The 15803-nt window shown below is 46.9% G+C and overlaps 2 protein-coding genes across 2 annotated transcripts in view; one reads left to right on the top strand and one right to left on the bottom strand.

Moving 5' to 3' along the window:
- Positions 1-6079, bottom strand: part of POLR1A (RNA polymerase I subunit A) — a 139834-nt gene extending 133755 nt beyond the window's left edge. Inside the window, exons 1-5 of the mRNA XM_056864736.1 lie at positions 6003-6079; positions 5217-5421; positions 1443-1496; positions 580-665; positions 336-445 (exon numbers count right to left, since the gene is read on the bottom strand). Of these exons, the coding sequence (XP_056720714.1) occupies positions 336-445; positions 580-665; positions 1443-1496; positions 5217-5421; positions 6003-6079 (532 nt within the window). The remainder of the gene's footprint in view (positions 1-335; positions 446-579; positions 666-1442; positions 1497-5216; positions 5422-6002) is intronic.
- Positions 6080-8640: 2561 nt separating this feature from the next.
- PTCD3 (pentatricopeptide repeat domain 3) overlaps positions 8641-15803 on the top strand; it is a 76065-nt gene continuing 68902 nt past the window's right edge. The window contains exons 1-5 of the mRNA XM_056864737.1: positions 8641-8714; positions 10192-10241; positions 10772-10844; positions 10934-10979; positions 14423-14491. Of these exons, the coding sequence (XP_056720715.1) occupies positions 8641-8714; positions 10192-10241; positions 10772-10844; positions 10934-10979; positions 14423-14491 (312 nt within the window). The remainder of the gene's footprint in view (positions 8715-10191; positions 10242-10771; positions 10845-10933; positions 10980-14422; positions 14492-15803) is intronic.

The following is a 15803-nucleotide window of genomic DNA, read 5'->3' on the forward strand; positions in this document are numbered from 1 at the left end:
ACTAGGGACCCCAATAGGGGGGAAAGGGAGTATGAATGTCTAAATAAAAATAAATGCCTTAACTCAGGTCATAATGGAACCTGCTACAACTGAATACCACACCTTCTAAGGAAATTTGTGAAACTGTGGCAGCAAACAAAAAAGATTTTCTAAAATGATAATGTGCATTGATCGTCATGCCAGCTGACCTCTGCTTTCAGACATACAAGAAGGATTTCACGTCAAATTTGAAAACATACACTGAACACTACATGGCACATTCTAATTTAAAGAACTGCTCATCAATGTAAAACTGCAATGTCATAACCTTCCAACGAAATAACACCCGGTGTTACCTGCTGCTTCCTCCACCATCTTAGGTTTGCCTGACTTCTGAATTACCACAGTAGGGTAAGTCACAGTCAGTTTGCTGTTATGCTCTTTTCGGACAAGTGATCTTTCAGCTCTTCAAAAAGAAAAATCACAACAATAGTCAATTCAAACTATAATCACAATCCTAACCTTTATTAATACGAGAAGGGGCGGAAATGAGCCCACAAAAAAAACTAGTTGGTTTCTGAGTAAAAGTTCCGCACTCACTTGCAGTTGGGACATCTCTTTGAACTTGTGTGTGATTTCCAAAATTGGGAGATCAATTTATTTTTACACTCACATACGTTTTTTACCTAGAAAAGCAAAATGGAAGAGACAAAATTATAGAAGTTACAAGTTAGATTTTTTTTCAAGGCTGAAATCTTTGAAACAGCAAACAAAATTAACACTGCAAGCAACTATTATTTTGATTACAATGATTACATTTTAGAACGTAGCATTTCCTTCATTTGGGATAGTGCTGTAAGAGTGCAACCTCCACTGGTCAATAGGCTTGTCCATTCTCAAACTTAATCCTGGCTGTGACCTAGTCAGCTAACAGAAGCTCACAGAACTTACTGAAATTTTCAGTTACGGTGGCTACACAGTCCACGAAGAATTCCTCACAACATATAGCAGAGTTTGCTTTATCTGCGAATTCCCCTTTTACTTGTTCACCAGGCAGTGGGGGGGGGGGATCCTCCCTGCCCATGAAAAAGCAAGTTCTTTCTTGGAAGGAGAAAGCACCAGCTTGCTCCGAACTGGGAATTGCCTCCCACTTCCTTCCTAATGGTCCTGTGTGTGTCGTAAAGTTGCAGCTGACTTACGGCAATCCCTTTCGGGGTTTTCATGGCAAGAGACTAACAGAGGTAGTTTGCCATTGCCTTTCTCTGCACAGCAACCCTGGAATTCCTTGGTGGTCTCCCATCCAAGTACTAGCCAGAACTGACCCTGCTTAGCTTCTGAGATCTCATGATCCTGGTCAGGGCCATAACGGTCCTAGACATAGTTAAAAGTGAGAGAGGTAAAATAAATGGTAAAATAGGGCCTAAGTTGGGAAATTCATAGGTAAGACAAATTCTCCACTCTACCCACTTGTTGCCCTCCAATGTTCCGGACACTGGTGCATCACAGAGCAACGTGCTCTAGAAACAAAAGCCCGGGAGAGGTGTTGAACTGAAGTGCCCGGGGAATGAAAGCATCCTCTGCTGAGGCAGAGATTCTTGTAGTGCTTCATGAAGATACAGAAGGATGTCCAAGCAGCCGCCCTGCACACCTCCACCCTGCAAAGAGGTAGCAGCTCCTCAGAGAATGGGTGGTGACCCCTGCAGGGGAGGGCACCAAAGGAGTGAATCATGAAAGCTTATAAAAGTGTGAGCCGCCTGGTAAGGAACCATTACTTCTGCCCACGAAAACAGGCATGACCGAAAGGGACGGTCATCTGCTGAAGGGCAGGGTTCTCTGCAAGTGGATCCTCAGGGCCTTTCTGCTGTCTGAGATGTGCCCATGTCATCCTCCCTAAGGTGACTTAGGCTTAGGGCAGAAGGAGAAGAAGCTCAATTGCAGCTCTCTGTGGAGCTGGGGATAAAGGAAGGAGCCAGTTGGAGCGACAACCGATTGTCACGGAGCAGGGGCCCCCCCACCCCAACCTTTTTAAGCCTCTGGAATTCTGACAAAAGGTGGTGGATGAAACCACAAACTGGCCACCATTAGAGGCAGAGTCACACACCAAAGGAAGCCCAAGTGCAGGTGACAGGAGGAGTAATTTTAAGAAATACATTGGGAAAGAGGGATGAGAGAAGAGAATAAAGTCAACACTATGATGGCAGCTGCCACCGAAAAAGCTTTATTTTAATTTACACAGCCACTCACATCTCCAGTGGCCAATCAAAAGCCCTCCTAGACAGAAGCCACCTGGACACATGCACTTTCTAAAAGCACTTGGTGGGCACCAGGAAAGATGTCATGGGCCCTATGTTGGGGACCCCTGCTATAGATGATGCAAAAGGATGAGCTGGCCAAGAAAACCACCGGCTTGGAGACCCTTCGCATGAACAAATGAAGCTGCCTTACACCGACCTGACCAAGGAGCATTTTTTGCCTTTTACAGGTTCCTTAACTCCCCTCATTATCCACGCTTTCCTAGTTAATGGTACAGATACTAGATAAATCTAGAACTGTGGTTTTAAATAACATCCAAGGATCCTGAAGAGATCTAACCTCCTGACGCTTTCTTTCATTTCCCTTTTAGCTATCTTCCTGCATCTTTGAGAAGTTACTTCTTTTGAAATTGCATGCTGGATTTCCAGTCAAGCCTCTGCTCACATGTACACTGAATTTGATAGTCCCAAGGTTAGTGTTCCTTAGTGGGATGACCACTCGACTCCCCCCCACACATGACAAATCCAGAGGGCTGCCTCCTTTCTAGTCGGCTTCACGATATACCGTGCTAATAGTAGGCTAAGGGGACTCCAGTCTGCTGTGTGAAATCACTGGCTGCAGACTGCACTAACTCTGTACGGGGGGGATTACAGCACCTGTATGATTCCCCCCCCACCTCTACAGTTCAGGGTAATTTGTTCTATGGTATGCCTGAAATGACAGACACTGAAATGTATTTCCTAGTTTGTCTCACATTGTTGCAGGGTTCTCCTACAAGACAAAATTCCCCTTTTTATTGGTTTTTCTTACTTACACGTGAACCATGGTCCATTAGCTGGTAATTTTGGAGAATCTGTTTTGTGTGTTCGCTTAACATTTCTTCTATGTCTACCTCTGGTGCGTCTGAATTTTCCTCTAAAAACTGAAAGAAAACTGAAATCAGCATTCTTCTGAATAGTCTCAGGAGACTACAAAAGGAAAGAAGCAGAACCCTACCTTGCTTAGGACAGCCTCGAGGTCACAGACCGCTTCAAGCAGCCCGACTTCCAACAGCTTCAGCTGATTGAGCAGTAAATGAATCACAGTTCGTGGACATGTCAGGTGGCAACAGTTCAAGCAAGAACCTCGTATCAGAAGGAATAATTTCTGGAAAAGACAACAGCACTTAATATTTTTTGAACTTTCAAAGTGCCTCGTAAATGTTATCCTTGTAAATGTGAGGTGTTATTTACCCAGTGCAGATGGGAAGAGGCTAAAAGAAAGTGACTTGCCTAAGGTCACCTGGTGAGTTCATGGGAGAGGAAAGATCTCAACTGGAGACTTCTATAGTTCAACCTCTAACCCAAACCAGCTCAAACAAGCCCAGCTGAAGAGTATCTGAAGAACAGCATGGCACCAAAAAGGCATGATGGCACAGTTCAAAAACTCTTGACATCAAACCTTGCAGTATTAGGTGTCTATCTGGTTAGGTTGCAAATTTCCTCCCATCATATCAATTTTCTTGCAGTAATTAACAAAATAAATTTAAAAATAAAATCAGTTTCCTTGCATGCTTAGAAGTGTTTCCTTTAGGATCTAGAAAGATTTACTGTTTTTCCCCAGATGAAATTGGCCTGGTTCTGTTTTGTTTTAGCCATGAAATGATACCCAGCCATCGACTCCTGCAGTGTGGGAGGCTCCAGAACCAATACCATTGAAAAGAGGCTGTTAGAATCACCTTACTTCAAAACAGTTCATAACATTTTGCTAGCTTAGGAAGTATCTGATGTCATCTTATCCAGACACCCTAGCTCTAACTCTTTTTAAAAAACAGACAAGCAACGCTGTCGTGGAGCACGCCAGGAGAGGTCTCACGGTCACAGACTGCAGATGCGTGGGTCCAAGACCATGAAGAGCTTTGTGGTTTGATAACCAGCACCTTTAACTGATGGGCAGCCAATGGAGTTACTGCAGAATGGGTGTAATATACCGTATTTTTCGCTCCATAGGACGCACCTTTCCATAAGACACACCTAGTTTTTAGAGGAGGAAAACAAGAAAAAATCTTGTTTGAATCTTGAATCTGGCATTCGCTCCATAAGACGCACGGACATTTCCCCTCACTTTTGAGGAGGAAAAAAGTGCCTCTTATGGGGTGAAAAATACGGTACATACTCCACCTAGCTCCTGATGATAACCAAGCTGTGCCGTTCTGCACAAACTGGAGCTTCTAGGCAGATGCACGTGAAGCGCATTACAATAGTCTAGTCCGGAGGTCCCTGTGGCATGGATCCACATGGCCGGACTGGCTGAGCCAATGTAGGGAACCATCTTCCAGGCTAGACGAAGTTGGAAGGAAGCATTTGTTGCTGCTAAATTAACTTGCCTCTTCAGAAATACTACTGGGTCCAGAATAACCCCATGGCCCTTAATGGAGCTAGCCAGGGTCAGCTGGACCCCACCGGATGTGGGAAGCACAAAATGTCCTTCCGTGTCCTCAGCCTTCCCAATCAGCGCTACCTCGATCTTGTCAGGATTCAGTTCCAACTTGTTCACTCTTAGCCATTTAACCATAGCCGTAAGGCAGTGGCTCAAGGCCTCTATGGCATCACCAGGCAAGCCAGTTAAGGAAAATAAAGTTGGGTTTCTTCAGAATATTGAAATATCACGCCTGATGCCTTTTTCTTTTCTATTACTTTTCTAACTTTGTAGTTCTTTTGCTTAATTAAATAATTAAGCATTAATTAATATACTTCTAGCAGACAGCAGGAAACAATCAGATGAATCCTACCAAAGGCCTCTGCAGACCATTTTGGAGGGGGCAAAAGGGGAACCTCCTTCTAAGATGAGGCTTCTGCTTGGGAAAGAAACACACTGAGTGGCTCCACTGCAAGAACCTCAGTCACCTTCCATGGGGCATCCGCATGCCTGCCACACCAATGGCCTGAATGCTGCAGCAGCCCAACCGTGCACACGGTCCAGGGGGGGGGGGGCGGGATGCTTACGTCAAAGAAGAGAGGGTTGTAGACAGGCAGGGGCAGGTCCATGTGCCCCAGGTGCCCCGGGCAGTGGTCGAAGTCCTGCATGCATGTGGTGCACACCTCCTTGATGTCCAGGGGCCCCAGGGCCAAATCGTACAGCCCGTGGGGCGATGGGGTGCCGGTGCTGTCCAGGAAGCGGGGGCTGGTGACTGACTTCACGCTCAGCTTCCTGCAAGTGAATAGGGGGGGGGGGGTTACCCCACTAGGTATTCCCAGCGATGTATTAAGAGTTTGGAAACGTTAAAAAAAATACCGTCTGCACTTTGTTTGGCCCCTTTTGCTGTGAAGACGTCTTCCAACCATTTATAAGCCGTGGTATCCAAAAACCCTTTTAAAGCGATGCTTTTAATAACATTTTCAAACTTTTAATAGGTTGCTGGGAATACAAAGTGCGGTAACCCCCAGAGAGAGGCGCCGTGTTGGGGGGGGGGGTGCTGCGTCCCGCCTCCTCCTCCCACTGCACAGGCGGCCACGTGCTGCTACCAAGTCTGAAGGGGGGACGGGGGGGAGGCGGTGCGGCTCGCCGTGTGGCGGGGAGGGGGAGGGGGAGGGGGAGGGGGAGGGGGAGGGGCTGTCGGCCAGACCGCCGCATTCCCGAGCAAAGGCCGCCAAGGGCTTAGGAGGCTGCCGGAGCCCTCCCGGCCCGGGCTCCCCCCCCCCACACACACACACACACACTCGGCGCGCGCTCAGAGACCCCCCCTCCTTCGGGCAGCCGAGACCCGCCCCCCCCCCCCGCGGCTCCCTCACCCGGTCTCCGCCGCCCGGTACACGCCGAAGGAGAGGCCGGTCAGGCGGCGCCACGGCGCGTCCCTGGGCGCCGCCATCTTTGCGTCACACGCGGCTGGGGGAGGGGGGGTGAGTGTGCGAGGCGTACTTCCGCTTCCGGCCTCTCCCTCCTCCCTCCCTCCCTCTCTCTCGTCCTCCCGGCGGCCTGATGGCGCTCCCGTGGCGGGTGCTGAGCGGCGCGGCCTGGCGGTGGGGGCGGCGGCGCGGCGGCGGCAGCAGCAGCAGCAGCAGGTGGGCAGAGCCCCCCCCCGGGGGGAGAGCGCGCCCCCCTTTCCCGGGAATGTCCTGCCCGACCTCGCAGGGCTGTTGGGGAAGCGAAATGGAGGGCCACGTGTGGCGCCCGCAGCTGCTGCCGGTGGCGTATCGGGAGGGGGGGGTGGGCGGCGGGGGGGGGTCCTGCAGGGTCGTCAGTCGGTTCCAGCCGTGGAGACTGGGGCCTGTTCCCCGGGGGGGGGGCTGAAATATCTGCACTGCTAACTTGGTTATCAAATCCGAACTTACTGTCTTGTTTTTAATAACATGTCAGGTTTTCGCAGTATATGGAACCGCCGCCCTTGGCAAACTTATGAAAGTTAAAAGCATAAAAACGCCTTCCTTTTCGGGAGGGGGGGGGCGGGGCGCCGCCTTCCTGCCCCGTGTGTCACGTGGTCTTGACCCTCTGAGAGGGTAAAAAAAGGTAGAGCCGAAGAGCCGAGGGCGCGCAGTCCTGCGGCGAACCCAGGCGAGGGGTGTCTTTCTCTGCAGGAGGGGCGGGCCCCAGCGAGGGCCCCGTGGTCTTGGGCGCCCTGGAAGGCAGGCCGGCCGGCCGGCGGGCGGCTGCCGTCCCTGCCTGCGGCCGCCAGGCTTGCTTGCGGCTTCCTGGCGGTTGGCCCCTCTGTGCGAAGAGGGCCGCTGGACCTGAAGGGCCTCCCGGCTCTGCTCCCGCGGGGACCTTTTCTGATGTTCTTATGAGAGAAACGGCTTCATAAACCCACTGCAGGGCCAGGAGTCTTATCCTCGGCTCAAGTAGAACAAGGGAAACGTTGCGGAATTCTTCACCGGTACGGTTGTTATGATCGTGGTCTTCGTAGTGGACAAAATTCGCTGATTCAAGCCATTGGCGTGTGTGGCGAGGAGCCCGTGGGTCAGCGGTGGGCCGCCGGGCCCCGCGTGGGGGGTCCCAGAGAGCTGCTGCCGCCGCTGCCCCGTCCGAGGTAACGGTGCCGGCGACGTTGGCGGACCCGCGATCGGAGGCTGCATCAGGCAGCCTCGGGGGTTCATGTCATTGCAAACGTCTCCAGTGTAGACGGGTGTTCTGTAATCATTATCTAATGCTATAGATTGTCCTACTAAAAAAAGCCACGCGGCACCATTGGAGCGAGTACAGCCTTGTCTAAACCATTCCAATGGAGAAGATGTTTCATGGCTGCTCCGCCCCACCCACCCCCCGTTCTTCCCAAAATTTCCCAATTTTTCCATCTGTAGGAAGTGTGTGGTATGATGGTGCCAAGCCAAAGATTCATAGTTGCACTACATGAATGCTAAATACTAGCTGGTAAAAATAGTGTGGTCTTTTTTAAAAGAGCCAGTTCTCAGTAATCCTTTCAACAAGTAGGGCAGTGCTACTGGGCCAGTGAGGTTGTTTCCAGATGTTGCAGGTGGGATGGGGGGCGCTGACAGAACAGTGGCTTTTGCCCAAGGCAAGTGTGTGACGGAGGTGAGCCGGGAACAGGGGACTCCAGAGGCTTATGCTGTTTGCCATTAACCAATACCAGTTTCTTCTCAACCACTGTAAAAGCATCTTGTTTTTGTTGACTGTTTCTTGCTGACACCAATTTTGTGCCTAAACAACAAGTTTGAGTACAAGCAGAAGAAATCTATTATATTTAGATTTCCTGAGTAAAAACTCATCACACTTAAAACTTCCTGGTGTGGTCTTTGTTCGGTTGGGTGTGGTCTTTCAGTTCAGAATGGAAATACAATCCCATCCATATACCAGCCTTTCAAATAAGTCTATAAGTTGCAAGTATAGGAAATTTGAATATTAGTGCATTCTTAAACAGTAATTTATTAGGCATTCATGGTTTGAATCTTTTTTCTTCCAGTCTACAAAAGCTTGTCCACTGGTTACCACAGATATCCTGGTGACTGACTGCATACAAACCTGGCGTACAGTATATTATGAATACATTTGGCAGGGTTTTGTTTCAAGCTTGAAAGTGGATCTTTGCTTTATAATTTTTGATACAAAGAATACTTTTATTTATTTGTTTATTTACATTATTCATAGTCTGCTTTTCTCACAAGGATTCAAGGCGGGTTACACATAGTGAGCCAGTACAATCACAGAAGCATGTTCAAATAATTCCTTATGGACCAGACCCAAAGAATTGACATAGCAGACCAGTTATCATTAGGGTGGGACCTATCCTGTGGGGTGCCACAGGGTGGAATCCTATCCCCCATGCTCTTCAGTCTCTGTGTAGATTTCTTAGGCCAGGGGTGTCAAACATGCAGCCCCCGGAGGGCTTTTATCTGGCCCCGGATAACCTAGTCCCCCTTTCCCCCTTCCCCCGGCCTTGTCTGGGCTTCCTGGGGCCCGTGCCTGGCCAAGGAGGGAATGGGGAAGGCTGGCACGGCCGGGGGTGGGGCGGAGGCCCTCCCACAGTCGCGCTGGGCAGCTAGCGCGTCTAGGTATGTAGGGAAAGGCTTTTCTCTTTTCCTCTTTTTCTGTCCCTCTCTCTCCCCTTTTCTTTCTTTCTTTCTTTCTCTCTTTCTTTCTCTCTCTCTCTCTCCCCCTCCCTCTCTTTCTTTTTTCTTTCTCTCTCTCCCTCCCTCCTTTATTTATTTATTTATGTGCGCGTGGCCCGGCCCGACCATGTGACATTTATGTCATATCCACCCCTGCCTTAGGCCAAATCATTCACAGTTTGGGGGGTTGGCTGTCATCAATATGCAGATAATACACAGCTAAATACGTCCTCATCCACGTCTCCTGGTGATGCAGCACAAGCCCCAAATTACTGTCTGGCAGCTGTGGTTAAAGGGCTAAGAGTGAACAAATCAAAACTGAATCCTGCAAAGACAGAAGTAACACTGGCTGGAGGGGTGGAAGTCTTGAAGTACGTTGTGCTCCCCCCTTTTGATAGGGCTCAGCTGGCTTTGCCGACTCATTTAAGAGCCTCGGGGTTATACTGGACCCAACATTATTGCTGGAGAAGCGACTTAATGCAGTTGCAAAAAAAAGGCGTTCTTTCACCTCAGCCTAACTTGAAAAACGGCCCTTTGCCTTGATACGGCTGATCTGGGCACCTGCAGCCATACCATGACGACATTGAGACTAGACTACTATAATACACTGTACTTTGGTTTCCCCTCAAAATCATGTTGTCTACACAGCCAATAGGGTTGTTCTATACAAAATGATTCACAACGTTACTTGGATAAATTATTCAGGACTGTCTTCTGTAACTGCTGTATATAGCTTGCTGTCAATAAGACCCTACTATATAATTTTGCATCATTTAATGTGTCATGTTAACAATTTGCTTTGCTAAAGTCCTGGTTTTTAAATTTTTGGTTGGTTCTGCAACCCACATCCTGTTTCATTTTGTATTGAATGTCCCATCCTGTTGATTGTATTGACTCGCTCTGTGTGAGTCCCAGTAAGAAAGACGGACTATAAAGAACATTTATTTTTATTTATTTATAAAATAAAATAAACAAACAGCTGTGGGATAACCTTCATACAATAGAATAGTTTCTTTTTATTACGAGCATTTTGTTTATCTTCTTGTTACTTGTCGCAAACCCTAAAAAATGCACAGGAGATCAATTTAATTGAAAAAATGAAATATTTGGTCCTGTGTAAAAGAAAGAATTGGTGGGAAATGTGCTTCGTTTGGTCAAAGCCCCAAAACATTTCTGTAAAAATGTTATGTCTTCATGATAGATTCTAGTCTTGCAAGGCTGTGAGCTCCGTAAGTCATTTATGCCCTTCATGAGGTCTGTACGTCCTTCCATTAGGAAAATCAAATCAGCAGTTTTAATACATACTGGTCATTATAATGACGATAATACTGTGCATTGTACCAAACACTGCCCTAAACATTTTTGCAATCTGTGTACTTAGCCAGTTAGACATTTGACTGTTTGCATTTGGTTTCCTTAGGTACTGCTCAGGAAATGCAGGGCTACAGGAAGAATCCCCTGATCCTCAAGGTGCAGTATGGGGTGGGGGGGGGGCAGCTTTTTTAACCTTCTGAAATGCTGAGATTCACTGTGTTAGTAAATAAGCCCCCCCCCCCAAACCTATTGACGGGAGGGAAAGTGCCGTGGGATAGCCCAATCATGTCAGATCTCGGAAGCTAAGCGGGGTCAGTACTTGGAAGGGAGACCACCAAGGAAGGCTCTGCAGAGGAAGGCCATGGCAAACCCCCTCTGCTTCTCACTTGCCTTGAAAGCCTCTTGCTGGTGTCTTCATAAGTCATCTGTGACTTCGCAGCACTTTACACACACACATTTGTTTGGAGTTGTCCTAGCTAAAGTATTGGGACTTGCTTCTAAGCAAAAATGCCTCGGACAGAGCCGTTGGTGCAGCTGAACCAGCTTGCTTCTGATATGTAAGCCACATTTAAGCTGGCTCACTGCAGAGCCTGACGTATTTTCAGAATTTTTAAAAGTTGAAAACTTTGCATCTATCCTATATCTTCTACTGTATACTTAACATTTTAACCTACTCTTCCATTAAGGAGTGTTAGAAGTGGCTAATATAAACAAGTTTGTTACTGAAGAAGGAATTGTTCTTCCAAGGAAGAAAACCTGGTGAGTTCTTCCAACTACACATATTTTAATAATATGTTTAGTAGTATATTGGAAATCTTAATAAATAACTCAGTTTTTCTTAAATTTAGGGACAAATTAGCAGTCCTCCAAGCACTCGCATCAACAGTACACAGGGTAAGTGCTGCTTAAGGTTATTTTTTTTCTCTCTGCGTTGCATCTGGATAACAGCGTGCTGCTATTAGGGATGAAGGAAGGGAAGGGTTTTTTGCACCTTGTTTCTCCCCACCTTACAATTGTGCCTCAGCCCTTGGCAAATTAGAGGAGGAACTGAGCCTGTCTGGAAGAAGAACTCGGCTCTCACCTTCGGGCCGGCTGGGTGCCGATGCTTCTGAGCCAAGCTCACCCTGTGTGCTTTTGGTGACAATGCTGGAGGGGCATGAAACCCTGGCACTCTTTCTTTGTGGTTACTTTTGGGTTGCTAGGTGGTGCGTGGGGGTGTGGCAGTGGGCAGAAGGGGAGCTTGTGTTATTTCTGGAGGCTTGTCTGGTCTCTGAAAAGTGATCTCTGGTTCTGGTGTGCACCTTAGTGCCACAGGCAGGCACGCAGGATGAGAGGTCTAGTTCCACCCCATCTCGAGAGACGCCTGTGTTGAGGCTTTCAGTATGTCCCTTTCAACCTTGGTAATGTGCAACGCCAGATCTGTAAGAAATAAGATCTCACAGTTTTGACTCTTTGAAGAGCAGGCAGAGCTTGACCAAACTGACTGGATGAATCTCTAGTTTTACTGTCAGCCAGCCCAAGGTGTGTATGTGGTCCTTCACCAACTCTGACATGAAAGGTGGAGTGGGATGGCTATCCTCCTTCATAAACTTATCTTGTTCCCCAGATTCCTGGTGCAGCCAGAAGCCAGTTTTTATTGTGTGTACCTTGTATTGGGTACCAAGGACAGGTTAGGGCCGTTTCCACTAATATCCCCCTTCCTGCTGGCTGCGGAGCCCCCTCCAGATGTTGCTCAGGGTCACCTGTCACCCCAGAAAAGGATTTTGTGGAGATCTGTGGTTGCAGCTGTTGTGGGAGGCAGAGTGGGTCAAGGAGAGCGCTGCAGCACCGGTCCTGGTTTGGGCCAGGGACTGCCCCTTTCTTTTGTGCCTGTGTGGGGTTGTCTTTGCACTCCAGGTCGTGGGCCAGGGTCTCCCTTGGATATCTGTGTGCTGTTGTTGGACAATTTCAGCAGAAGTGTTTGTTCTCTTCCTTTCCGTTTGTGCTCACTGCCCCTGTGAGGAGGTGCTCCAGTGCATGTTGCGCATCCCATCACCTAGGTGCAAAGTGCCCATAGCTCTAAAATCTGATCTCTTTGCATCTGGCGTGGGGTTGATGTGGTGCAGGGGGGACTGTGATTGGTGCTTGGGAGGGGTATGACTTTCCACTGCAGGGGACTGTGATTGGCTGCCCACTTGGTTGCCCTGCTGAGCTCCAGTGGGACCAGGGCAGGAGGGGATCTGAGTCTCCTGGATCCCTAGTCCAGCAGTAATGACCACACCACACTGATTCTCTTAGGAAATGTAAGCATTACTTCCCCTCTGATAGGCACCCCTGCACCTGATGAAAGCTGTGTAGGTCAGTCTTCAACTGTTGGGTCACAAGTTCAGTATGTCGTGGAGATCAGTGAAGTGGACATAACTTAATGGCATTTCTTGAAAGTCATCTATTTTGGAACAGACTGCAAATCCATTGTAACGACATGTACTGCACACAGTCTCCTTCAGAGATTTCTGTGAGATTATTTTGGGCAGTTTTTCTATCTAGAATAAATTATCACAGATGCTTGATTTTGCAGTTCTCAAAACTGAATTTGTGTCTGCAGAGATAACATGCCTCTTCTTCACAGCAAAAATGTTATAAAATAAACATACAGGGTTGAGAAAAAGACCTTAGTCCCTTTGTTTCTTTGCAAATCTATGTACACAGAATCAACTTTTTACCTCTTGTAAGTGCTAAGTTTCCAGAAGTTATATGAATAAAAGATTATTTGGAGTAGAATAGATCTGAATAAGGAGCTAAGTGTAAGGAGGGAGGGGCAAGCAGTAAAAATAAATGTGGAACCTTTTGAGCAGAATATTCCACAAGTCTTTGGTATAGTGGTTAAGAGGGGTGGTTAGGAGTGGTGGACTCTAATCTGGTGTACTGGGTTGGTTTTCCCACTCCTATTCTTGAAGTCAGCTGGGTGACCTTGGGCTAGTTACAGTTCTCTTAGAGCTCTCACCCCCACCTACCTCACAGGGTGTCTATTGTGGAGAGGGGAAGGGAAGGTGATTGTAAGCTGGTTTGATTCTTCCTTAAGTGGTACAGAAAGTCGGCATATAAAAACCAACTCTTCTTCTTCTTGTGTGTATAGCCTGAGGTTTATTGTATTTTTCTCTCCCTAGAGGAGAAAATCTATAATGGCAGCAGGCCGTAAAAGAGATCCAGTTTGGGAATATTTTAATGAAATTCCTCTACCTATGCATAAGGCAAGCATGTGTGCAAAATGCAACCACTACAACAAACGAATGAAACTTGAGATAGTTCACCTCACAGTAATTTCATAATTATCTATCTATGTAATTCTAATAATATAACCAAATTTTTGATACAAATGTAAAACTAATCTGAAAAGTTATTATTCTAAAAATGAAACCATCTTGTAAATATTAAGATTATACCAGCAAGAATGAGTCTTTAGAAAACCATGAGTTAAATCTAGTCTTATTGACTAGTGGTTTAGATTGCAATTTAAATAATGATTTAAATTGCAATTTGATTTAATCAATTTGATTTAAATCAAATCCACCCTGTTTGCAATGAACAAATTGTTGTCTTCACAGAATTCTATGAGTCTCTCTCCTGCTTCATTTCGTGCTCCTAGCCCAAATCTGCCAACAGTATTTGATTCTGCTTTGTTTCCTACTTTTGCATTCCAGTCACTGTGCTAGTCTTACAAACATAATTGACATTACTTTTTTCAAGTTTAGACTTATTCTACCTGTTCTTAAGTGTACTGTCTTTAAAAATAATCCCTTCCTTAAACAAGACAGGTTTCGGATAATTACTTAGATTTTTTTAAAAGATATATCTTTAAACCTGAAATGCGGGAGAATGAGTCTGCAATGGGATAATCAGTAGGGCTGTTGATTCGGTTCGGGCCGAACCGAAAAACAGCCGAATTTCCCCCGATTCGGCTGTTTTTCCATTCGGACGAACCAAACTCAAAAAAGGCGGGAAACGGGGGGAGCCGAATTTGCCGACTTCGGGGGTTCGGCGAATAAATTCGGCAGATTCGCCCCCCCGTGCCTTCATGGGGCTTCCATGAAGGCGCGGGGAGGGAGCCCTTTAAACAGGTCTGCGTGTGCCTTCAGGGAATCCCCCTGAAGGGCCGCGGGGGGGGCAAATCTTCCCCCGAACTCCGGATCCCCCCCGAATTTCAGGGATCTGAAGTGGGGGAGTTCGTACTTCGGCACGGTCCGAATAAAAACGGGCCGAATTTTGCCGAATCCAAATTCAACCGAATTTTTTTTTCAACAGCCCTAATAATCAGTGCAGAATATGCCATTTAAACACTTTCTCGTCTTTTTACTTAGGATCCCACAGCTTCACACTCAACGTTTCAAGATGACCCTTATCTTATTCCTAGAACCAGTACTGAGTTTGTAAGTAACTTTTTAGAATTGGTTTTGCCAGACACTAACCGTGCAATCCTGAAGAGGGGGCAAAGAACCATAGGAGTTAGCATGACTCCTCACCTAAGTCTGTGTCACTTTGTGCTGCGATAAAGTGACACTGGTGCTGTAGCGTGACTCAGCAGCGCGGGCCTTGGCCGCTGGCACTGCTGTGCAGTCAGCAAAAACACAGAAGCGAGTGCCTGTGCCGGCATCAATGAGGCATTCCCAAAACCCCTTTTGGCCTGGGAACGCCCCTCTATGCTGCAGTGTTGCTATGCCTGCAAAAATAGCTAGCAACGCTGTGTAATCCCATGGAGGAGTTTCATGGGTTTTTTAAAATGCATTTTTAACCTTTATTTTTTGGCCAGGAAACCTCTGTGGCGACGCCACGCCTGCCACCGCCTTTCTACCCCCCCCCTTCAGCCCTTTGAGCCACAGTCCTCTGTTTACCCCCCACATATTTAGCCCTTTGACCCACAGTCCTCTGTTTAAGACATCCCCATTATTTTTCAGAGTGACAATGACCCAACAACTGGAGCCAGACTGGGTGATTAAAAAGCTAGTTGCTTGTTGAATTTGTCAGTTAAATTCTGCTAAGAGCCACTTCATGCGCTCGTTGCTGTTTTCTTTGTATGCAACAAAACATGCAGATTTTCATGTATGGATTGCAGCATAAGTTGTTATTTTGCCCCAGGTACATGGACTGAGGTGCCAGTTTTGTGCCACACTTTCTGTTGCACAGTAAAAAAGTTGCAGTGTATTTTGGTGTTACTCAGGCACCTGTGAAATATTCAATTCTATTGCTTTTATTTCAAAGCTTTCTGTAAACTCCCCGTATGTTCATACACGCACACACACAAAAAAGTCTTCAGTTCCTTGTCTGTTCAGCACCCTTGAAGACTCCTCTTAGCAGCAGCACCTGTTTCAAAGAAATGCTTTGTACAATTTGGGTTGGGTGACTCAGAGTTTTATAGTCATTCTAGTGGAAATCATTGTTAAATAACAGAAATTATGAAAAATATATGTGCACTACTCCGTGCAAGCTGTAAATATTCAGGATGGGGCTTTGTTGTTTATGCCGCCCCGTGTACCGTCTGAAATACAAGCTGGACGTTTCAGCATTGGGGATTGACAGATGTTTTAAAGCATTATTATTTTAGAGTATGTTTCAGGGTTGTAATCTACTTGTGTTTTACATTTTATTATCTATTGTTATTAAAGAATTGTTTTATTTTTTGTTGTAAACTGCACTAAACCCTGCTTTGGCAGGGGGAGGGCTGGATATAAATAAAGTTGTTCT

This window comes from Euleptes europaea, chromosome 18 (assembly GCF_029931775.1).
Source record: "Euleptes europaea isolate rEulEur1 chromosome 18, rEulEur1.hap1, whole genome shotgun sequence".
NCBI classification, from domain to species: Eukaryota; Metazoa; Chordata; class Lepidosauria; order Squamata; family Sphaerodactylidae; genus Euleptes; species Euleptes europaea.